Below are 25,334 nucleotides of genomic sequence, written 5' to 3'. Positions count from 1 at the left end.
ACCGTGTTGTTCCTGGAGGAACGTAATTTCACCTCACTGTGTACTTGTACATAGATGGAATGACAGTAAAAGCCTCTTGACTTGACTTGAGACTGGACTGTACGTACAGGATACATCGGGCTACAGCTAAGAATCATTGTCTGCAAGCAGAGTTGTCTCAGTTCCGTAAGAGCAGTTCTGCAAGACCCACAAAGTTTACATCTTAAAAATTAGTCATATGCAGCTGTGGTGTGCTAAGGCTGACTGTGTTCACGCACCCACACACAGACACTCTCACACACACACACACACACACACACACACAGCCAGCAGAACGGATGCATTTGTGTTATGTTAAATTCACTCAGAAACAAAACAAACAAGCTGAAATGCTGAAAAGTTTCATTTTTCAAGAGCAGCAGATCACACTGTGAACCGCGAAAGGATGTGTCCTGTCTGGAAGCTTCTCCTTCTAACAGGTAAATGTATCAAATTTCATTCTAATTCCAGAAAAACTGAAAAATAGGAAGTCCTTATTCATTCATATAGTAATTTCACTTAAAATACTACTACTACTAATAATAATGATAATAATGAGAGAAAGAAAAAGAAGAATATCGCTTTACACTACAGGCGACAAACGCAAAATTTATATGTTGTTAATGATTCACTGATTATCCATTATTGATATATTGATTAACTGTTTATTATGCATTAGTTATTACATAGTAACCCTTAAAGTGCTCAGTAATTCCAAGGTCATAGCTTATTTATTTTTTAACTGTGTACCAACTGCTTGCAAAATGCACGCAAAGCAAAGCACTGTGCAACACTATTGCTATCTTATGTGTATTTTATTTCCTTATTCTTTTGGTTCTTTACTTCGGTTCTTTTTTCTGCTGGATTTTTATCGGCTATCTTGTCCTGCAAGTTCCAACTCCTGAATGTTCACTATGACTGCGAATGGTGTGCTTGTATACAGCTTTTTGATCCAATGTACAGTTTTTGTACAATCATCGTTAAATGACTATATTTTTTCCCAAATGAATGAATGAGGTGCAAAAGTTTGTGCACCCAGTTTATATTACAAATGACAGAAGTTCATTAGACACCCTATTAGCCATGAAGGATATCACAGCAACCACCTGTCACCACCTAGCAACCGCCTGGGATGCCATAGCAACTGCCTATCAATACCCTAGCAACCACCTGGGACAACATAGCAACCATCTAGCAACATCTTAACAAGCATAAGCTGTGCAATCCCTCTGCATTTTATTCAGGAAATGCACTTTTATAGCTATATTATATGACATCTTGGTTAAGCCATGACAAGTTACTGATATCTCAGTGCATATTTTTGAGGAAAAACAAGATAAATACTGTCAATGTGTGCATGTTTCATTCTGTTGCATTTTTATGGAAGCTCTCAACTATGTCTTCAATTAAGCAGCCTAGAGGACTGTATCTGTGTTCAGGCTTAACCAAAATGTCCATTTATTGAAGATGCGGTGCATTTTAAGAGAGCTGTTTACCTCTCATATTTGGCGCTTATATATCTCCCATGAACATTCTGCATATGCCCTCCACTGAGAGGGTCAACAAAGTTTCTACCATGATTCACAGTCAAATGTGTGCAGGCTGCTTTCAACCATGAACTTATAGTTTTTTGGTAGTGAAGATCATCACTTTACTGTAGGAACATAGAAAACACTGATGAATGATGAAGTAACATGATTACTAGTGAAAACGTAAAGACAGCTGTAAGCACAGCTGTGAGGAAGTTCAATATGTAGAGATCAAGGAAAGTGGTTGGTAACGTCCAGTGACTCTGTTCCATTTAAAGCCTGTTGTACGCTGTGTGTTAATAGAGGTCTTATTTTAGTTTATTTTATGTCACACTGCAGGAGATGCTGCAAATAGAAAACAGAGCAATGCGAAACGTTCGTTCTCCAAAATGAGCTTAAGGGAAATTGTACATAAAGTTCGTCATTTAAAATGAGCATCATGTAGTCTGTGATTTAGAAAAGTAAAAGGTTCTTCCTTGAAAATGGCATACTAAGTGGGTTTTATAAGGCGGACAGGGTGTATAATGAGGCGTTATCTGCATCAACCAATCTTGAGTGCATTTCCCAAGTTCCATCAGAGGACCCGTCATTAAAGGAGTGAGTGATAAGCTTAAATCAAAGAGAAAGATGGGTGGAGAAAGAACGGCAGGTGCTATAGAGGAGTACAGACAAGAAGTGAAGGCAGGGAGGATCCATCAGCCAGGGCATGGGGCAGTTTGTTTACCTCAGGAAAATTATGCTTAATTATTTCAGGCCTTCACTATCTTGGTTATTACTTATAAGCTTCTCATGGCTTAATATTAGGGTAACTTATCATGAGCCTCAATGAAAAATATTACATTAACTGTTCCACTATTTTTTGTATTATTATTAGTTTTGTTTTCTGTTTTATTTCACATTACAAAGCCAAACTATGCTTTATTTATGCTCAAATATAGGACATCAAACAATACCATAACATGCTTATGATTTTTACCAAGAATGTTTTTTACTACAAGGACATAGCATGATTGGTTATTGTAGTGGTTAACACCTCTGCCTTCTACGCTGTAGACTGGGGTTCAATCCCATCCTGGGTAAGCACCCTACACTATACCAATAGAGTCCTTGGGCAAGACTCCTAACACCACCTTGGCCTACCTGTGTAAACTGATCAAATTGTAAGTCGCTCTGGATAAGAGCGTCAGCCAAATGCTGTAAATGTAAATGATAATGTACTAAAATATCTGATTCAAAGCTTTTCCAAACAATTTAATTTGCTTAATTTGATGTAAAATATGAGTAAAATATATACCTAAAATTTCTTTTTAAAACATCCTAAGAACTATCAGTGTATATTGTGTTATACTAGTAGTAGACAGTCAAAAACACAAAAGTTCACGAGTTGGATTCCTACAGTGAACTTCCCATTTCTCACTTTATTAAGGGAACACTTTGAGCTGTCAGAAAATATCCTCATTTAGATGTAAAATCTTCGAGTACAATGTCAAAGAAATGATTTGAATTATAAGCAACTAAATTTATGATGTGCCACATGTTTTTGCAAAATAAACATATTTTAAGCTATTTAGCAAAAACTGAAATCAATGTAGCTCCATTGCAATGCTATAACCTAGACCGACATACATATTTTAGATAGTATTACTTTTCATGAATTTAATTAAAGCTTAATTTCCTGTTCTATTCGTAGGCATTTTGGCTGTTTATTCAATGCAGATTCCATTAAAGACAGCGGTCACAACACTGCAGTTCAAACTAAGGTGGTTCAGAATAACACAATTCATACTACTGTGGTCCAACTGAGCTACAATGGTTTGGGACACAGTTGTTAGTTGAATAGTCATTAGTCTAACAATTCAGCTACAATCATCAATCAATCCATCTGGTTCTGCAGTGACTTGCATCATTGTTCTGGAAATGCACCCCACTGTGGCCAGCAAATGCAGGATAACCCATTAAAAATCATGTTGCATCCAAGCTCAGCAATAAGCTGGTAACAGGGCTTAGTAGCTTAGCTGTGTTGTCTATTTAAATGAGCTTTCATACTTTTTAAGTGATTTAGTATCAAATCATATAGAAAAAGGTAGCAGCGCTTCAAACTGAGCAAGTCATTTAAAATATATCCTGTTTTTTAGTTAGTGATGGCTGATGTTCGATAGGTTTTGTAGCTTGGTCGGTTTGTTTCCAGCTTGCTAAATTATCATCTCTGCAAAACAGAGAACTAATATGTATAACCTTATATACATGTGGATTTTGATTGGCTCTTGTCTAAGAGACTAGAATACAGCAGTGTTAAAACTGGTGAGCCACAGGGACTTTATGAATAGTTCTTATTTACTGTGTTGCACATTTTGCTTAGTATAGTGCTGAGTTTTATTAATCAGACTCCTTGTACTCTCTTCTTAACAGTATTTAGTATTTCTACTGCTCTAATTAATAGTAAGGTAATAGTAAGGTTATTTTTTTGATAGTAAATAATATGAAAAATAATAATATGGAAACTCACCTAACCACCTCAACACACACTGAAATCTTCTCAGCATGTCAAAACTGCACTGACAGGACATAGAACTACACAACAACAACAACAACAATAATAATAATAATAATAATAATAATAATAATGACCATGCTTGTTTGTGCATTATTGCTTCTGGTTTCTTCCTACAGTCATCTTGAGTTTACACAGTTCACTGACAACAACAGAAGAGCTCATAACCATAACAGAGAAAACTGCCACAAGAGAGGAGGGATCATGCATCACCATCAACTGCACATACAAAGATCAGGAAGACATGCAGCTGCTCTGGTTTAAGGATCCTCAGTGGAATGAAACTGGAAGCAAGTTTAATGGGATCATTGTATATAGTAACACAAAAGATCGTCCACAGAGTCCTCAGTACTCCAGCAGAGTGGAATACCAGGGGGGTATTAAGTACAGGTCATATTCAGCCTCATGCACATTAAGAATAAAGGATCTGCAAATGAGTGACAGTGGAAACTACAGCTTCAGGTTCATAAAGGGAAAGGACAAATATATGAGTAAACCATTGCATCTCACAATAAACCGTAAGTACACTGATCTCTCTTTTTTCCATTATTAAAATGCTCCTATTCTTAATTCTTTCATGGTGGAGGAGGGCTTTCTTTGGGTTTTGAGAAGTTTGCTGTATTACATGTTGTGCTCCTTTGTGTTGTAGCCAATCCTTGCAAGGTTCACCTTCAATATCCACAGAAAGACACTTTCATAGAAAGTGACACAGTGACTCTTCAGTGCTCAACATCAGCCCAGTGTCAGTCTTACGCTGAATGGCAAAGTTACAGCTCAGCTAATGTCTCAGAGCCTACCAGCGAGGATGAAGGTCAGGACAAGGTCAGTGAGCTGCAGTTGAAAGTGACCTGGATGGATGATGGAAGAACTTTGTCATGTCGTCCACCAGGAAGCACAGACGACTGTCAGGCCAGGAAGGTCACTCTGGCTGTGGAATGTAGGTAAAGATGTACAGTAACAATTTACTGTACACAGTTTTGTGAGCTGTGATCATTTCACAGTATATCACTTTACATTAAAGGGCCCAGAGCCTTTTCTCCTTGCTTTTTTCCCCCATATGTGTGCTTAAAACATTTATGTGGGTTTATGTACAAAAACAGTCCATACAAGCCATGCAATTAAACAGGAGTTTGTTTGTTGGTGCCTTTAAGACTATTAGATGTAAATAGAGTAGTGCTGTATCTCATTCACTCCCGGCTGAAACTCTCCTTTTAACATCAATGTAAATGGGCACACTTACACGGCTGCAGGCTGAATAAGAGGATATATGTTCATGGTGTTTGTGACATTACAAAAACAGTGAAATGTTCAAGATGTGCTGTTTTTGCAAACTAGTTTCTATATATGGGCTATGCGAATCAGAGAGTGAATGGTATGTTTTGAAACTTTAGCAGTGTTGACATTGTACATGAGACTCTTATTTCAAAACATGCAAGAAAATTTGTTATTTATGATATGGGCCCTAAAATAAAGTCTATGTGAATCATTACACATTTTCATTTCATATTGTAACATGTTTGAGTAAAACACTACATAATTTGAGGCTGGAGGAGGCGGTGAAACGTGATATTATTGGTTTGAATTAGTTTTCCTCGTCTGCTCGTAAACTATGAGGTAGAGGAGAGTGGGGCACAAACCAATAGGGGGTAAATGCAATTTTAGTTATTTTTTCATACTCTCACATTCAGATCAGAGATTTTTTAATTTAGTCAGCACAGTCTTACAACTAAGGGTACTAAAATAAATGATCAGAGAAGCAAATATCCTTCCACAGAACTATATGCTATGACTCAACAATCACATGGATCACAAGATTACACTTACTAAATATAAACTAGAATTATTCAAGCAATAAAACATGAGAGGGAGTATGTCATCGACTTTGGCTCGTGCCTGTGACCAAATGGCAGCTGTGATGTCACGAGAACATGTGACCTCGGGTGTTCTATTGCTTTTATACAACAGTTAAGTAAATAAAGTAATAAATAAATTGTGCCATGAATGACATTTACTATGTTTTAATGTTCGCAATTTAATATTAGAAAATGTGTGTATGTGTGTGTGTGTGTGTGTGTGTGTGTGTGTGTGTGTGTGTGTGTGTGTGTGTGTGTGTGAGTTTTTTTTTCAATTTTTGCGAGATCAAAATTAATGTTGTTTTGCTCCATCCGGTGTGTAAAGCATCTTACAGCCCATTTGGTTTGGCGAATAGCATACAGTTAATTTCTGATTCCAGGTTGTTTAGATGTTGTTCTGTCACAGCTGCTGACTGAAAAGCTGCTCATTGGTAATGACTGTCTGGGAATTTATTGTAGTCATCTTCAGAGTCTGAAATCAGCTATAGGTCAAATGTGATCTTAAAAGTATCCATTTTCTGTTTCTGCACAAGAAGTAAGAAGTAAAAATATTTAAATGGCTTGAGCGTCTCCTACAGCTGTCGAACTCATTGCTTAGCAACGGCGTCTCAGTGGAGTGATACAATGTTTGTGAAAAAAAAAGTGATGTTATGGTGAAATATCAGCACGATTACAATTCTTCTCAACCAATCAGCTTGTGTGGCCGGAACTAACTGTTGTATTAAATACAGTAATTTCCCATTTTTTACATAACATCTGTAAAAGTAATGGCGTAATGCAGCATATAATTTAGTGTAAAACGTGACATTTTACCTGATGTATAAATTGTTTTTGAAAAATAAGTGACAAATATAAACTAAAATACATTTAAAAATATATTTATGAACAAATTTATTGACCACTATTTTATGGATGTTTTGGTTGTAGAATGGACCACTGTCAGACTGAATTGAACAAGGCTGATGCTGTGCTCACTTGGTCTCTGGCAAATAGAGTTAATAAGAATAAGTATGAAACAGGACCTTAAAAAATGTCGCCCTGTCCAGGGTGTTTCCTGCCTTATATATATATATATATATATATATATATATATATATATATATATATATATATAAACTCAAACTACATTTAAAAGTAAAACATTTGCACCTATTTTACTGTGAAAATAAATAATAAATATTATGACTTCTAATCATTAATAGTGTGTAAATAAACCCAACTATGGAGATTGTTGGATGGATATTTGCATTTCTGCCACTTTCAGTTGAATTGTTCATGAGCCATAATTACAAAAGAGTGTTTTTGTTTTGCAGCAGTGATGTGCAGGTTGCTTATTTACAAAACGACTAATCTTGTTTACCTTGTTCATTTGTATATTTCTTTTGATTCATACATTTATCAAGATGCACCCAGAGAAACCAAGATAGTGGTGAGCTCTGAGGATGTGAAAGAAGGAGAAACTGTCACCCTCTGCTGTTCCAACAAGGCACGTCCTAATGCTTCCTACATGTGGTATAAAGATGGGAAAAATGTATTTTCCCAGTCTACAGAAAATTATATACTGAATGATGTAAAGCCAGAAGACAGTGGAGAATACCGCTGTCAGGCCTCAAACCATCACGGGAAAAACAATTCTACTGTCAGGATGTTAAATGTTAAATGTAAGTGTGAGACTGTTAATAAACCCACAAGTCACTTCTCATTCAGTAAATTTCATTATTTTAATAATACTCTAAAAAGCTATATCTGCAGATTCAATAACAAGTGACCTACTGATGAAAAAGGCATCTTAAAAAAGAGAACGACTCAAAATGACTCTTTTGTTTCTCAGATGCTCCTAAAGGTGTTGAAGTCAAGGTGGAACCCCGTGATGTTAATAAAGGAGATGAAGTCAGACTGACATGCTCGGTACAGAAGAGCAATCCAGAAGTTCCACAAAACTCCTACAGATGGTACAAAGATAATTCAGAGCTTCCGGAACACGGAAAGGAATTACATATCCCAAGTGCAACATCAAATAATACCGGATGGTATCACTGTCGGGCCAATAATGGCATCAGATCTACAGATTCTAATCCAATTGAGATATCTGTGAAGTGTAAGTACTATGTTAATGTATCTCGAACAAACTACAGTTCTGCACATTTTAAAATGTTGAGCTTTTGATGTAACAGATTTTTCATTGTAGGGAGGTCATCTTCTGAGGCAAAATGTCAATAAATAAATAAACAAATCCTTGCAAATGTTTTAGTGTTAGATTCTGTAATTTTTGCATAATAATAGTGATAATAGTAACAATATATAAATAGTAAAACCAACACAAATTTGAATTCTTGATATGAACATTACTTGTCCTGAGCACTACTGTACTGTATTGCTTTCTCTCCACAGATGCTCCAGAAGGCACTTCCATTCAAGGCCCTTCTGAAATAAAGCTGGGTTCAGCTCTTCACCTCCGCTGTTTCTCTAACGCCAATCCTGAGGCTGATCGTTATTCCTGGTATTATAAATCAGAAGACAAGCTGGAGTATGTTGTTCTTTCACACATGACTCCACACAAGGAGCATCAGATTGAGAAAGTGGCTCTTGGAAATTCCGGACGGTATATGTGTAGTTCCAGGAATGTTATTGGTGCAGGATTAAACTCCACTGGATTCAAAGTTTACATACTTTGTAAGTGTATTTGCTTTACTTGGGTGTGTATTCGGGGGGGGGGTGTAATATTAATGTTCAGTGCTAATTTAAATAATATAAAATTTGGCTCTTAATGTTCTTTTAATGTCATGTAAACCTACCATATTGGAGAGAAGATAATGTATTGTACAATATAATGTACACAGCCACGTGCAGTCTAAGTTGTGTTTATTTCTGTGAGAATGCTGTGACAAGAGTCAAGACATTTTAAGTTAAGTTAAGTGATACTTTTTTGATCCCACAACCGGGGAAATTCCACCTCCGCATTTAACCCATTTGTGAAGTGAAACACCACATACACACTAGTGAACACACACACTAGGGGGCAGTGAGCACGCACTTGCCTGGAGCGGTGGGCAGCCCTATCCACGGCGCCCGGGGAGCAGTTGGGGGTTGCAAACTATCAGTGCAACTTTAATCTCAAGACTCAAGACATTGATTAAAAAAAAGAGTATTTTATTTTGAAGCATATGAGATGAGATTTTAAATGTATTTATTGTTATGGTATTTTGGAAGACCAAAAGAATTTGGACAGGTAAAGGTGATAAAGGCACATGCTTGCTTTGATGTGTTTTGCATGTTGTAGTAATTCATTTTGTGTTGCGCAATTAAGCATGTCTACAGAAGCATTTAACACAGGGCTCTGTAATGCTGTGGAGCTCATGAGATATTCTTAATAACTTGATATCCAAATGATTGTAATAGTTCTGTTTGGCTTTCATTATTTCTCCACAGCTGAAGTCATCATATCTTATTCTATTTCCACATGATGCATCACACAGTTGATTTTGGTTTGCTTAATGTTTCAGCTTTTTATCCAATTAACACATTTACATTTTCATTTACATAAATCTGCCTTTTGATACACAGAGAAATACAGTACAACAGGATATTCTAGTGTTTGATGGAAAGCTGTGTAAAAATTGCTGTAGAAGCAAAACTACAAAATATAATATTTTTTATATTTTTTTTTCCTCCTAATTTTTTTTCTTTTCAAAATGTTTCTTTCGTAGATCCCCCAAGGCAACTTAATCTGATCATGGCACCTGTTGTAAGAGAGACTGAAGTGCTTAACATCTATTGCACTGTAGAAAGCTATCCTGAGGCAAAAATGACACTGAGCAGAACTTCTCTCACAAACCCATCCATAAAGACAGAAATGGTAGTGAGTAAATCATCCAACAAGCTCACTTTCTCTGGTAATGTGTCTGATTCATATGCGGGTGAGTACACCTGCACAGCAGAAAACTCAGAGGGAAAAAACTACACAACACAGGAGCTGACGGTTTTGTGTAAGTAAAGATTTGCTTTCCTCAAATCTGTTTGCACAATAAGCATATAAGCATATAATAAGCTGTAAGCAAGATCAATTACCCGTCTTCGATCCTTTGCCTTGTCTTTGCAGATGCTCCTAAAGATGTTGAGGTACTGGTACATCCAAGTGAGGAGCTGAAAGAGGGAACTGAACTAAAACTCACATGTACAGCTCGTTCTAAACCCAGTGTCTCCAAGTACACATGGAAAAAATCATTGGGGACAGACACAAAGATAATAGGAGAGAAACATATACTGACCATGCATGCACTTGTGGTGTCTGATGCTGGAAATTATTACTGCACTGCCAGCAATGTCCTTGGCATAAATCAATCTGCATCAGTACAGATCAGAGTCAAATGTAAGTTTAAACGTTTGGCTCATTTGGCTGTAAACCATGTGAACTAGGACTGTTAGACTAAGATTTAACCTGGCTATAAGATTAACATCACACACTATCAGCATAAGTAGTGTCCTTAATACCTTTAATGCCCTTAATGTAAATTGCAGGGTTATTTCTGTTTCCACATATCTGTGATTCCGGTCAAAGTTATAAAATCCAAAAAAAAAAAAAAAAGAATTGTATTTTAGTTAATAATAAAGCTAAATGGATGTAAATGCTATTCAGTTAGTAAATATAAATGCTGTAAATGAGAATGTAAATGTAGTAGAGAAAAGAAGAATAGTGGCCCTGGACCCTAGGGGTACCTTGACCTTGGGGCTACTGGTGAATGTGGGGCCTAGGTGTCTAGATCGTAGAAAGACAAAGGCAGTATTAACCAGCCCTCTTTCTGGAGACCTACTTTCCCACAGAATTTAGTTCCAACTTACATTAACATGCTCCCTTATCTAGCAGGGGAAACAGGGGAAATGACTCAGTAAGCTTAAAAGATGTTAGATGTTTACATTTTCACAAAGCTTGTTTCAGCCTTTGCAGTAAAATAGCACTGCAAACACTAAATTTGCAGACAACTGACAACAACAACATGCATTTAGCTTTGGAAGGGTAGAAAACACATACTCAATGGGAGGAAACCTCACTTTTGAATGTCTTAATTTTTTACTGCAACTAGAGTTTCAAATTAAAATACTGGAGTGCTGATAAGAAACTGAAGGCTTGGGGGAGGGTAACAGTTGCTGTGGAGTGATAAGAGTGCTGAGATAAGAAGGGGGTATTTGACTGAGAGTGTATGATTAGACAGGCCATAATACAGTGAAAGCACTCACAGAAAAAAATAATTACACCTAAGAACTTCAGCTAATTCTTTAACCATTTGACTCTGTATGCATGTGATCAATCCAGGTAGTCCCAGGAGGTAAAGGGGGAATAAATAATCAGAGACCAATCAGAGGCCCTGAATTACTCTAGGCCCCTGGGTTTTAGCCCAGGTAAGCATGTGCATTAAATCACCCCTGAGTTGGTGAGTATGCTACAATAGAATAGAAAGAATAGAATTTACAACCATTTGTCACTGTGTTTTGCACACTGTGAAATTAGACCTCTGCATTTAACCCATCCGTGCACTGAAAGACCCATATAGTGAACACACACTAGGGGCAGTGAGCACACTTGCCCAGAGCAGTAGGCAGCCCTATCCATGGCCCCCGGGGAGAAATTGGGGGTGAGGTGCCTTGCTCAAGGGCACTTCAGTCAAGGACTTTCAGTCAAGGGGATCGAACTGGCAACCTTCCGGTCACTGCCCCAGTATCTACCAATGAGACAAAACATAATGAACACTCACAGATGAAGCAAATCAGGTTATCCCAAAACAACAGTGCATGTCAAGGTCTGAGATTAGACAGCAAAAGGAAGGTCCCTACAAGGCTTATTGGATGTGGGAGAAATGGTCAGGATGTGGAGACCTAAGCAACTCTGACAAGGAGTACCTCGTTATGGCCAGACAACTGGGTCAGAGCAGGTCTGAAACAACAAGGCTTGTAGGGCGCTTGAACTGCTTACATGGTTTTGGGCACCCAAGGATCATTGATGTGAAAGGGCAATAATGGCTATCTATTATGGTCCGAACCAACACACAGGCTACTATGGCACAAGGGACATACATTTTTAATGATAGAGAAGAAATGTGTCATCCTGCTGTGGACATTGGAGCAATGAAAGAAGCTTGTCGATCAGTCCCATTTTCTATTACATCTGATGGAGGGGTGAGTGAGTATGTGTGATGTTTACCAGGTAGGTGGCCAGATATTTGTGACATTTACCTGGGAAAGTGACTACACCAGGATGCATTGTATGAAGGTGAAAAGCTGGTGGAGGGAATATGATGCTTTGGGCAGTGTTCCGCTGGGAAACCCTGCATCTGGGCATTGAGCTGGATGTCATTTTGACATGTGCCATCTACCTTAATACTGTGGATCAAGTACACGCATTCGTGGCAAAATGCACTCTGCCACGCTGCACACAATGTTCGGGAGAGTTATTAGGAGCATGACAAAGAGTTGAAGTTGTTGACCTGGCCTACAAATTCCCCCAATCTCAGTTGTGCATCTGCAGGATGTGCTGGAACAAGTACAATCTGTGTTGGCTCCACCTAGCAAATTACAGAACTTAAAGATTCTGCTGCTAATGTATTGGTGCCCAGAGAAGGCTGAAGCACACAAACCCCTTAATGAAGTAAATGTACTAGTAATCTAGTAAAAAAAAATACTCAAGAAGTATGACTTACTTTTTTTTTCTCATGTAGAAGTATAATGCTAAAACTTAAAACTAAATTAACAGGCCTTGAATAATCATTCTAAAAAGAAATGTCAGTGGTTTTGGTTTACAGGACATGCAAACAAATTCAGAACACTTAACACTTATGAGTACGGTTGCAACTGAAATGTGACCATTGGTTAGAATTTACCACCAGTTTTTGAGCTACTGATTCTCAGTGGTGTTTTCCAGTGCTCTGGATAAAGGCAGTTCAGACTATGAAAGATGTTTATCTTATAAACTTTTTTTTTCTTTTCAGATCGCCCACACATTACAATTATCCATAACCTGACCTCCTTGGGTCTGTGGGACAGGGAGGCCCCAGTCCAGCTGGCCTGTAAAGCAGACTGTTATCCAGCAGCCACAGACTACAAATGGTACAGGAAGGATGGCAAAACAGACATAACAGTGGCAATTGGTCAGAACTACACTGTTCAACCACAAGACCCAGGAATCTACTTCTGCAAAGCCAAAAATGAAATGGGAGAATCTACATCTGAGCCAGCTGAACTATTTGGTAACTGTGTGAACAAACGTATACATTTAAACTAATAAATATCAATTGCTAGGAGAGCTTGCTTGACAGATATAATGTACTGTAGTATAGGCACAGGCAGACAAACATTCATTATCAATATCAGCTTTCTAGATTTTGTTCAGCGTTCAGTGTTAATTAAATGTCAAATCAATTTCATGTGTTCCAGTTACTTTAAAGTACAGAACTTAACAGCGACATTAATAACACGAATATCTTTCCATTTGTTTCAGGGTTCTTTCATCAAATACTTCCAAAGATCCTGATTTCTATATTTCTCATCTGCATTCTGATTGGTGTCATAATTCTAGTGCACAGGTAGGAACATCTTTTGTTAAACAGTTTTGCTAAATGGTAAAACATTTCCTACTGATTCTCAAAAGCAACATACCCAAAAATTTGCTTAAGCTTTTTAAAATTAAGAGCCTCAATCTGAAAAGACAGTATGTACTGTATGATGAAAAACAGTGCTACTTTCTATGCTTATGTCTATTTTTGTAGTATTAAGACTTTTTATATAATAAACAAACCTATTGACATATTTTCTTTAATTTCACAGAATCTTCATGAGAAAGAGATCATCAGATGGAGCAGTAAGCCAGTCACGGTTATTTGCTGTTATCCCTTCTCGGTCTTCTACAGTATCAAATTTCTTCTTAGTTAGTATCCTTCCTGTATATTCAAGCATGCATACACTACACTATATGGCCAAAAGTACATGGACACGTAATCATAACACCTGAGCTTATGAGCTTATTGGACATCCCATTGCAAAAGCATAAGCATTAATATGGTGTTGGCAACACTTTTGCAGCTATAATAGTGTCTGCTCTTCTGTGAAGTCTTTTCACAATGCTTTGGAGTGTCTATGGGAATGTGTGCCCATTTGTTCACATGAGCATATGTGAGTTCAGGCACTGATGAACGAGAAGACCTGGCTTAAGTTAAGGTCAGGGCTTTGTACAGGAGTTTCTCCACACCAAACATGTCAAACTATGTCTTTATGGATCTCGCTTTTGTGCACAGGGGCATAATTATACTGGAAAAGGAGAGGGATTTGTCCAAAATGATGCCACAAAGTTGGAAGGATTTAATTATTTGATACATCTTTGTATGCTGTAGCATTATCCTTACCCTTCACCAGAACTTATTTTTGGAACTATGCATTCTGGTAGGTAGTGTTTGCCTGGCATCCAAATCCAGATTTATCCATCAGACCGCCAGATAGTGAAGCATGATTCATCATTCAACGCCACATTGGCATTGCTGATAGTATCCTTAGCCTTGTGTGCAGCTGCTTGGCCTATAAACCCATTTCATGAAGCTTCTAATGTACAGGTCTTGTGCTGTTGTTGTTTCTAGAAGCAGTTGGTAAGTAGCGAGTGATGCAATAGAGGCTGGGCAATTTTTACACGCTATACTCTTCAGGATTCTGTGGTCCTGTCTGTAGGTTTGTGAGGACTGCTGCTTCATGGCTGTGTCGTAGTCGCTCTTAAACAATTCCATCTCACAATAGGGCAGGGCAAATCTACTATGGCAGAAATTTCACAAACTGACATGTGGCAAAGGTGCAATCCTATGGCAGTGTCACGTTTAAATGAGCTCTTCAGTGCTACTGTCAATGTATGTCTATGGAGATGGCTATATGCTTGATTTTTGTTGCACCTGTTATCATTGGGTGTGGCTAAAATGCAATAAGAAGGGGGAATGTCCACATACTTTTGGCCATATAATGCAAATTTAACTATTCAAAAGTCAGGAATCACTGTTTTAAATCATTTTTATTTACATATATCAATGATTCTAATATGATACTAATATTCTCTAGGTTTTGAACAATCTGCAGGAAGCTGGAAAAATGAACAAATTATTAAGCAAGCTTTACAGCAACAACTGAGAAAGCTGTATACCATCAAAGACTGAACTGAAATATCTACAATGCGTTGTATTTGAAAAGCAGTGAACAAATCTTGCTGATTAGCTATTCACACTAATTCTGTCACTAGAAACTTTTATGAATGCAAAATTAGTTTATTTCATATTATTTGCTAATTCATACCATGTGATAACTTCTTGTTCCAGCATTTTTCAAATTATGAATAAACAAAATGTTTTTGTATCCCATTTATAACATTTCACTATATACTGTATAGTGCATTACTAAATTACAATTTTTAATATAATAAGATCCCACATGTTTGTACCATTGAGTTAATATTTTAATTACATAAACACAAAATATAGGCATTAAAGCAATATTTTAAAATGGTAGCTTTAAAATGACTAACAGCTCCATTTCCATATATTTGTTCATGATAAATACTAAGAATATAGACCTAGTAAAGTAAATGATCATTTCAGTGATCATTTGAATTAGTGACTATTTGGATTAACAACCTACAACCGTTTTGTGCACAGGGCTCATGGAACCACACTAGAGAGAACTTGATGATAGAGGACGAGATGGATTCTTGGCACCACTCAGGCAACCAGTCAGCTGCTACAGCACACTCTGATAGTTCAACAGACAGACACAACCTAGCAGGAAGGTTATTAGCTCTTGCTATTTCTGGGACTTGCAGCAGCAGTTTGTACACATTAGTGCATAAAACTTTATAACCTCATGTTTTTTCTTCTGCTTGTACTTCAAGGCCAGTTGCCAACATTCATACAGTGTATGATGCTGTAAAGCTTCCACAAGCCATACAGGTATATATTTATATTTATAATGTAATTTTGTACAGACTGAGTTTGTGTTTGTACATTATACTACATTTGTAATAATAACGATCTTATAAAATTAACGATTTTGCACTTTTATCATGGTCATCATTGCAAACAGAAGGATTCAACAGCGTCCACTGTAAACTATGCTAATTTGCAGATCAAGGATCCAACTAAAAGGTAACGTCATAATGATAACTGATAAAATGAACAGTCATTCACAAGTAGCACCATGTCAGACTAAAAAAACAATGATAAGTGCATCATAATACCTTTTATGCACATATTGTCATTGTCAGCAGAAAAAGCATATCTACAAAATGGTAACTTATAAGAAGGAGAAATTTATAACTTAGAATGCAAAGTAATGTAAATATGTACTGTAAATAAATATATACAGAAATGGCTATTTTCCTTAGGTGAGAAAAATACAGCTTTTGTACACAAACTTAGTGTCAAGAGACAGATTTCCCTATGTGCGTCTTACAATAAACACAAATGGCATTTTAAAATAGTTTAACTGTACTGAGAAGAAGATGAGAGCATGTTAAAAAGAATGCTGCCACTTTCCAGTGCACGCAAAGAGAGATGTGACTAGCTCTATATGACTAGAAACATTTCTCCAGAACAGTTCAAAAAATGTAATAAACAAAAAATCCTTAGAAGTACGCTATGAAGAAGCCAACAACCAAAATTCATATGACAGCAGTATTTTTGCAAGATATGACCTCTTTACATAAGGCTTTTTTTGGTAAGTCACTTTTATGGAAAGAAATAACTTTCCATTTTTCAGAAAAAAATAAGATAATTGTTGGATGATAACTACAAATAATATAAGCCTCCCACATGAAAAAGTTTGGAAATAGTTAAGTGAGCACATTGGTCTATACCATATATATATATATATATATATATATGTATATATATATATATAAATCACTCATTATTGTATTAATGTTATATGTTATATGCTGCCCAGATAAATCATTTTCTCAAAACTTTTGCAGTCTTCTGTATATGTATTAAAGTTTTTATTTCATATACTCAGATAGTATATATATATATATATATATATATATATATATATACACACACTATTGTTTTTGTTTTTGTGTATGCAGCAGTGATGGAGAGAGAGCTGTATATGCTGTAGTTTCAAAAAATAAGCAAAACACAAAGGTAAGTCCTACCACACAATTTTTCATTCATTAAAATGAATCATGAAATTATTCAGAGGGGTAATAAAAAATATATGCTTTATAATATTCTACCATATACTACTAACATTGTTAAGCAGGCAAGTTTACTGTTATCATATTTTTTGGTGATCTGTGTTGAAATGACATTAAATTACCTAAATAATCTGTAGTGACTATTATTGATTTAATATTTGACTTGAGACTGACCTGTATTCACTCAGGACTTGACTTGAGACTGACCTGTGTTCACTCAGGAATTGACCTGAGACCGACCTGTGTTCACTCAGGACTTGACTTGAGACTGACCTGTATTCACTCAGGACTTGACTTGAGACCGACCTGTGTTCACTCAGGACTTGACTTGAGACTGACCTGTATTCACTCAGGACTTGACTTGAGACTGACCTGTATTCACTCAGGACTTGACTTGAGACCGACCTGTGTTCACTCAGGACTTGACCTGAGACCGACCTGTGTTCACTCAGGACTTGACTTGAGACTGACCTGTGTTCACTCACGACTTGACTTGAGACTGACCTGTGTTCACTCAGGACTTGACTTGAGACTGACCTGTATTCACTCAGGACTTGACCTGAGACTGACCTGTATTCACTCAGGACTTGACTTGAGACTGACCTGTATTCACTCAGGACTTGACTTGAGACCGACCTGTGTTCACTCAGGACTTGACCTGAGACTGACCTGTGTTCACTCAGGACTTGACTTGAGACTGACCTGTATTCACTCAGGACTTGACCTGAGACTGACCTGTATTCACTCAGGACTTGACCTGAGACCGACCTGTATTCACTCAGGACTTGACCTGAGACTGACCTATATTCACTCAGGACTTGACATGAGACTGATCTATATTCACTCAGGACTTGACCTGAGACTGACCTGTATTCACTCAGGACTTGACTTGAGACTGACCTGTATTCACTCAGGACTTGACTTGAGACTGACCTGTGTTCACTCAGGACTTGACTTGAGACTGACCTGTATTCACTCAGGACTTGACCTGAGACTGATCTATATTCACTCAGGACTTGACCTGAGACTGACCTGTATTCACTCAGGACTTGACTTGAGACTGACCTGTGTTCACTCAGGACTTGACCTGAGACTGACCTGTATTCACTCAGGACTTGACTTGAGACTGACCTGTATTCACTCAGGACTTGACTTGAGACTGACCTGTGTTCACTCAGGACTTGACTTGAGACTGACCTGTGTTCACTCAGGACTTGACTTGAGACTGACCTGTATTCACTCAGGACTTGACTTGAGACCGACCTGTGTTCACTCAGGACTTGACTTGAGACTGACCTGTGTTCACTCAGGACTTGACCTGAGACTGACCTGTATTCACTCAGGACTTGACCTGAGACTGACCTGTATTCACTCAGGACTTGACTTGAGACTTGCCTGTACAGACATGAGGCTTGAGTGTAAAAACTTGAAAGTTACTTGTTACTTGAACTCAGTGACTTGTTCCAACTGTTGTTTTTATCTATGATGTGTCTATGACAAAGTTTTATGGATGATTTAGCCAAATGCAGCTTCAAATCTTAAAGCTAAAGTCACAGAAATGAAATATATTGAATACAGAGAGGAAATATTAGTCTGTTGACATTAACAGTATCCTTCCCTGAAAAGCAGTTAATCACAGTTAACCTTAGGCTGGATTTACACAGTGAAACTTACTTGCAACATTAGTTGCTTGCAATTGACAACTGCACAATATATAGGGTCCTGCAACTCACTTGATACAGCTGCAGTTGCGACAGGTTTCATGAAACAGCCGAGGCGAGGATGATGATATCAACACGATTATATTGTTTCAAACAACTGACTTCACTAGATTTAATGAACAAAAAAAAGAAAGAAAAAAAAAAACAGAAGATGGTTCGTTGTTAATTTGATCAGTTTGTGAGCCATGACAACAAAAAAGTTTTTCAAAGCTAAGCTTTCTAGCGGTGCTTCTGGGAATAAACAGTGAGGAATGAAGGCTTAACGCATGCACAACAGCTTAAAGTCTGAATAAATAATAAATAACTAAAGGAACAAAAGAATATCAATAATGACAAAATACAAAGACAAAACATTTTATATAGCATGGATGATACCTTGCATTAAAAATATGAGCTGCTAATTTGGCAGCTGCTAATGTATTGCATGCAAGCTGTGTTGGTTTTTAATTGATCTGTCACATTGCAGGGCAATACAATTTCTTTAAATCACAACATGCAGTTAGTTTCATGGAAATTTCACCCTGTAAATGTGCATGTTTTCAATTTAATTGTATTTATTTATTTAGCCTATAAAGTAGGCTGCAATACAAAATGGATGTTACTGAAGAAGATACAGCACAAAGCTGGCACCCATAGACTAATGCATGGCATATATCTGTCTCTAGTTTAGAAATGAAAATGACCTTGTAAATGCATAAATTAATTCATTAATCAGTCACCATGATGTTCTCAGGTTAACTGTGAGAATTATGAAAGCATGTGAAAGTGAATTTAGTGCAAAAAAGTTATTCATTTATTAGCTAGATATTCTGGATGTAGTGGCTTCAGTTTGCTTTGTTTCTACTCCTGAGAGGAAGAAAAGTGGAAATATGTATTTTAATGTAAACTGCACCAATGTATTGAATTAATAGCACTGTTCAAAAAAATATTGTGCTGCTGTGTTAGCAGAATCTTAGAGCTCCTAAAAGCCATACTATGTTACTCTATTCACCATGAAAATCTAGAGAAAGTCAATTGTGTATGAATCTTGCTTAATAAGAATCAACTGACTCACAAACCAACCAACCAATCAGTGAATCAATCACTTCCAGGTGGTGCAGGGTGGTAATGAAGATTATGAAAACATATCTGGTGTTAATGCTGCAAGGCCTGATTTTTCCAACATTATCTGGGACTCAAGCAGTAGTGAAGAGGAAGAGGAACTGAATTACACCCAAGTCACTGTCACTGGAACACCACTGCATAAACCCCGGCACAGAGGAAATGATTCCAGTTCTGATGAAGAATATCGGACTGAATATTCTCAAGTCAAAATGTAATATTAAATGAGCATTAATTATGTTTATGCCTCACTTTTCTTGTATAGTATGCACATGATTCCTATACTATGAACATGATTGAGTTCTGTAGGTGTTGATCTACTCATGAGCAGAATTGGGGGAAGAGAAGATCTCAGGGGAAAATTGCTTTCATTGCTTTTCTTTTAACACAGTTGTTTTGCAGATGTGCTGTGTGTGATATTGTAATGTTTATAGCTGTTAGGTGGGATTCACCGAAATGAAATGAAATCTGTGTTAAATAAAACAATATACTCAAACATGTTTGTGTGTTCCATGTTGAAAGATGCACTTGACTCAAACTGACATTTTTAGGTTTATTGGATCTTAAATCCATGTTTGGTGCTTATGCTCCAAAGCCCAGATTACTACCCTTCAGGAAAAATACAGAAAAAAATACTTTTTTTTTCACAGGTAGTGAAGCAACCTCAATTTTGTACTATGAAATAGATCATATAAATAGCAAACAGCATGTGACAAAACTGTAATGACATCAAACATTGTGACATCTGCTATGACAATTACAAATAATGGCCACAAGACATCTTTTACATTCCTGGACATAACCTGTCATGACATGTTATGGCATAATTATCTAAGTATTATGCAGCAAGGTTGAAATAAGGAGTCAAAACAATCAGATTCCAACTAAATAACATTAATAAGTACATTGTTACATTGTTGACTTGGTTAACTAATAAAAATCCAGTACAGTAAATATTAGGAGTGAGATTTTAGATGTGGTTAGTTTATATAGTAGTAACATGCAAGGTAAGGAGGGAAAGTGGAGTAAGTGATCAGATGTGGGAAGTAACTAGTTTTATGAAATAAGAGTTCCAGTCTTGAAATCTGATTGACTGAGCTGCATTTGAAGCCATTGTAAAATCCATAATATACTACAGTTATGACCACTTCACAACAGCTTAACTCTAAATTATTGTAACACTTGAAAAAAAAAAACCCACTTTGCTGTTAACGGACTAATCTTTGATTCTAATGATGATCACATGGAGCACCGAATGTATTGTTGAAGAAAGAACCCGTTTTTGTATCTAGAACTAGGTTGGTCAGCGAGCTAACAGGCTAAAAGGTTAACGTTAATAGTAGTCACAATGTGATTAACTGAAAAACGGCAATATAAAGGTCTGAAGAATTTCACCTGAATGGCTTACATCCTTCAAATGTCAGTCAGCAGTAGCATCAAACCCAGGCTGAATTCCAAACGGCTCTGTACTCCCTAGCTAAATAGTGTGTGTAACATTAACTTTAGATAATCTAGCTTCAGCTTTCAAAGTTCTGTGAAATTCTAGCACTGCTTGTTGAGTATGAATGTAGCTGAATCCCAAATTACCATTTTTAGCAATATTTTGCCTTGTTGGGGTGGAGGAGTCAGCATTTAAATTCCTACCTTGTACTATGTACATACAACCCCAATTCCAATGAAGTTGGGGCGTTGTGTAAAACCTAAATAAAAACAGAATACGATGATTTGCAAATCATCTGCAGGCAGGCCTAGTACCCGCACTATTTTACTACGAAGCCATGCTGTTGTAACACGTGCAGAATGTGGCTTGGCATTGTCTGGCTGAAATAAGCAGGACGTCCCTGAAAACGTTGCTTGGATGGCAGCATATGTTGCTCCAAAACCTGTATGTACCTTTCAGCATTAATGGTGCCTTCACAGATGTGCAAGTTACCCATGCCATGGGCACTAATACACCCCCATACCATCAGAGATGCTGGCTATTTCCAAAAACAGTTTGAAATGTGGACTCGTCAGACCACAGGACACTTTTCCACTTTGCGTCAGTCCATCTCAGATGAGCTCAGGCCCAGAGAAGCCGGCAGCGTATATATTCATATCTGGCTTTCGCTTTGCATGGCAGAGTTTTAACTTGCACTTGTAGATGGAGCGACGAACTGTGTCCACAGTGGTTTTCTGAAGTGTTCCTGAGCCCATGTGGTAATATCCATTACAGAATGATGTCGGTTTTTAATGCAGTGCCGCCTGAGGGATCGAAGGTCACGGGCATTCAATGTTGGTTTTCTGCCTTCCTCTGTTTCTCCAGATTATCTGAATCTTTTGATATTATGGACTGTAGATGATGAAATGCACGTTCAGAAACGTTGTTCTAAACTGTTGGACTATTTGCTCATGCAGTTGTTCACAAAGTGGTGAACCTCGCCCCGTCCTTGCTTGTGAACGACTGAGCCTTTCAGGGATGCTCCCTTTATACCCAATCATGACACTCAGCTGTTTCCAATTAACCTGTTCACCTGTGGAATGTTCCAAACAGGTGTTTTTGAGCATTCCTCAACTTTCCCAGTCTTTTGTTGTCCCAACTTCTTTGGAACATGTTGCAGTCATCAAATTCAAAATGAGTGAATATTTGCAAAAAACAATAAAGTTTAACTGTTTGAACATTAAATATCTTGTCTTTGTAGTGTATTCAACTGAATATAGGTTGAAAAGGATTTGCAAATCATTGTATTCTGTTCTGATATGACAAGATGCTTATTATTAATATTTAGAATACTGTCATTTTTAAAATGCAAATCAATCCACTGAATCAAATCAAAGCAAATAACGTGCATGTCCTACTAAATTTCATTAAAGCTCCTCTTTAAAACAGCTGAAATTGTCTGCAATTGTCTGCAGTTCTCATACTGCATTCATATGAAATCATACAGAAAGACAAGCTACAATCAATGTCCAAAAGTATCCAGACACACCCTCTAATGAATGAATTTAGGCACTTTAACACAGGTGATCAATTACACCAAGATAACTTTTATAATCTCCATAGAAAACAATTCCAACTCTGGAGCAGCTGAGCATGAGCTTAAGGTCAGAATGCCCAATGCGTAGTATTAGCTATAGGGGTATAAAGCCCCTCCAGAAAGCCTGTCTAGAGGAGTAGAGAACATTACTGCAGCAAAGGGGGAACATACTTTCTTTTAATACCCAGAGAAAATGCTGGATGAGCAAGTGTCTACAAACTTTTGGACATTTAGCAAATCAATCTCAGTTATGTATTATTAAACGGACCTTACAAATAATTAGAAATATAACAAGCTTTGTCCTTCACAGAATCCTCACAGCCATTATCATCCATTTCCATATAAGATGAAATCTTCATCATAACGCTGTAATGAACAAAGAAAAAAAATAGTACTTCAGTGTTTATAGTGTTTATGGTAGTGTTTATATGGCTATTAGTAGTAATCATAGTATTTGATATACATATTGATACCAAATACTGATGTAAATGTGAGGGTGATAACATCACTAAATACATACACACAGATACAAACATTCAAGACCAGACTTTAGAATGTACACTAAGATTGTTTTCATTTAAAATGTACAAGAAACTATATATATATATATATATATATATATATATATATATGTATACATATATATATATATATATTTTTTTTTTCTGTCTCTTTGGTGATAGAAAATCAGGTTTCAGAGGGTTCTGCAAACCTAGACATTTCTCTATGAATAGAACAAAGTCTTGTTTTATTATGGTTACACTTTTATTTTGAGTGGTCCTGTTGAAACAAATTACTCTTAGTAATATGTCAAAAAATATGAGGATTAGGATTAGATTTTGGGTTGAGGTTAAGGTTAGTGTTAGGTTTTGCATAAATGAAGTAACATTAACAGTATTTCTGCTTAATGTAGCAACAAAACATATTCAAGATATTTAATTCAATGTATTCAGGTTTTTCAGTACTACTACTAATGTTATTGATGTGTTACTGATAATCTGTTATTACTGAAAATCTGAGTTTATTAATCATCTGCAAAGGACCACTTAAAATAAAGTGTTAACAAATGTATAACCTCAAGTATTGAACCATATCAATAAAAAAAAAATTAAAAACAGGACTTTAGAATACACACTAAGAATCCACACTAAGATTGTTTTCATTTTCAAATAAAATATATAAAAATATGAGAAATGTTTAACTCACCGGTGATTAAAATTTGGGTGGTAAAATTTCTTTAGACTCAGCCATTTCACTATGAATAGAAAAATATTTTATTAAAAATATTTCATGTCAGAGAAAAAAAAACATGGGATTGCTTTCCAAAAGACATAAACATCATCTCAATAAAAGAATTAATCTTCATATCCAAACTAATATCCTTTTTCTCCCCAATTTAGTTCAGTGTTATTTAGTCTTTCCTTTTTTCTGAAAAGTATCAGCATATCAATGTATTTCTTACTGAAACTTATTTCAAGAAATGTGCATTTAATTATCATCAACAAAAGTCTATTATTTGGATGTGTATATTAAAGTGATGACTCTTAAAGGATGCTTTAGCACATTTTGCTAGAATCTTAGGTGCTAAACAGCAATATTGGTTATCAGTACACCCCAGAGTAAATATCTAAAATATATTTAAAGTGTAGTTGAATTTGTCAAAACAATTACTTAAGTTTACACCACTGCTACATAAGCTGTTCTGTTTAGAACAGAGAATCATTTCTACGCATAGAATATACCACTGTTGTTGGAAGAAAACTTTGCATCTCAAAAATGATAACTTCACAGAAGGAAAAAACATATTTTACTTTTAAGTCAATGGAACCAGACTTTGGAACCAGACCAGTAATTCTGAGTCAATTTCTTTTGGTCCATTCATCATGAAATTTACAAACAATGTAAAGGACAACAGGCATTTTTAAATTATGCCAAAAACTGAAAAATGACAAAAATTGAGATGTAAGGTTTTGTAACAGGAGCAGTATGTTTCAAATATACTTTAAATTCAAAGCTTTTTTGTCAAATAGAAGGTAATACACCGTACAGCTAGCAGTGAAATTCTTGGATAACTGGCCACTTACATGAAGCAATAAGGTAATAGGGGGGATATGTGACATGAAGTAAAAGGGATAAGAAAAAAGCAGTAAAATAAAAGAACAGTATTGTACAGAAAAAATAACAAAACATTGATCTATGCAATATGCACTAGAAACACAAAATATGTATGAGTTGTGTTTTCCTAATAGTATTAGTAGTATTCCTAATAATATATTTACATGTGTACTTATTTCTGTTTTTTAAAGGTACACTTAAATGCATGAATCATTCC

At 36.5% G+C, this 25,334-nt stretch overlaps 1 protein-coding gene across 1 annotated transcript; it reads left to right on the top strand.

The window, feature by feature from the left end:
* The first annotated feature begins 278 nt into the window (after positions 1-278).
* Positions 279-20,481, top strand: si:dkey-24p1.1 (uncharacterized protein LOC556718 homolog). The gene is made up of 16 exons (XM_037546901.1): positions 279-458; positions 4,218-4,616; positions 4,748-5,035; positions 7,355-7,612; positions 7,783-8,049; positions 8,343-8,624; positions 9,659-9,937; positions 10,051-10,320; positions 12,932-13,189; positions 13,441-13,525; positions 13,767-13,866; positions 15,626-15,756; positions 15,859-15,916; positions 16,050-16,111; positions 17,053-17,110; positions 19,976-20,481. Exons 1-16 carry the CDS (start codon positions 425-427, stop codon positions 20,201-20,203), a joined length of 3,057 nt encoding a protein of 1,018 aa, XP_037402798.1. The 5' UTR covers positions 279-424; the 3' UTR covers positions 20,204-20,481.
* The last annotated feature ends 4,853 nt before the right edge of the window (positions 20,482-25,334 follow it).

This window comes from Pygocentrus nattereri, chromosome 17 (genome assembly GCF_015220715.1).
Source record: "Pygocentrus nattereri isolate fPygNat1 chromosome 17, fPygNat1.pri, whole genome shotgun sequence".
Taxonomy (NCBI): Eukaryota; Metazoa; Chordata; class Actinopteri; order Characiformes; family Serrasalmidae; genus Pygocentrus; species Pygocentrus nattereri.
The sequence above is the reverse complement of the archived record's forward strand: the minus strand, read 5'-3'. Positions and strand labels throughout refer to the sequence as shown.

Excerpts from the sequence above, each read along its gene's own strand:
- si:dkey-24p1.1 (XM_037546901.1), top strand. The coding sequence starts at position 425 with ATGTGTCCTGTCTGGAAGCTTCTCCTTCTAACAG. Across the intron at positions 9,938-10,050 it reads ACAGGAGCTGACGGTTTTGT|ATGCTCCTAAAGATGTTGAG; the intron begins GTAAGTAAAGAT and ends TTGTCTTTGCAG. Across the intron at positions 10,321-12,931 it reads AGTACAGATCAGAGTCAAAT|ATCGCCCACACATTACAATT; the intron begins GTAAGTTTAAAC and ends TTTTCTTTTCAG.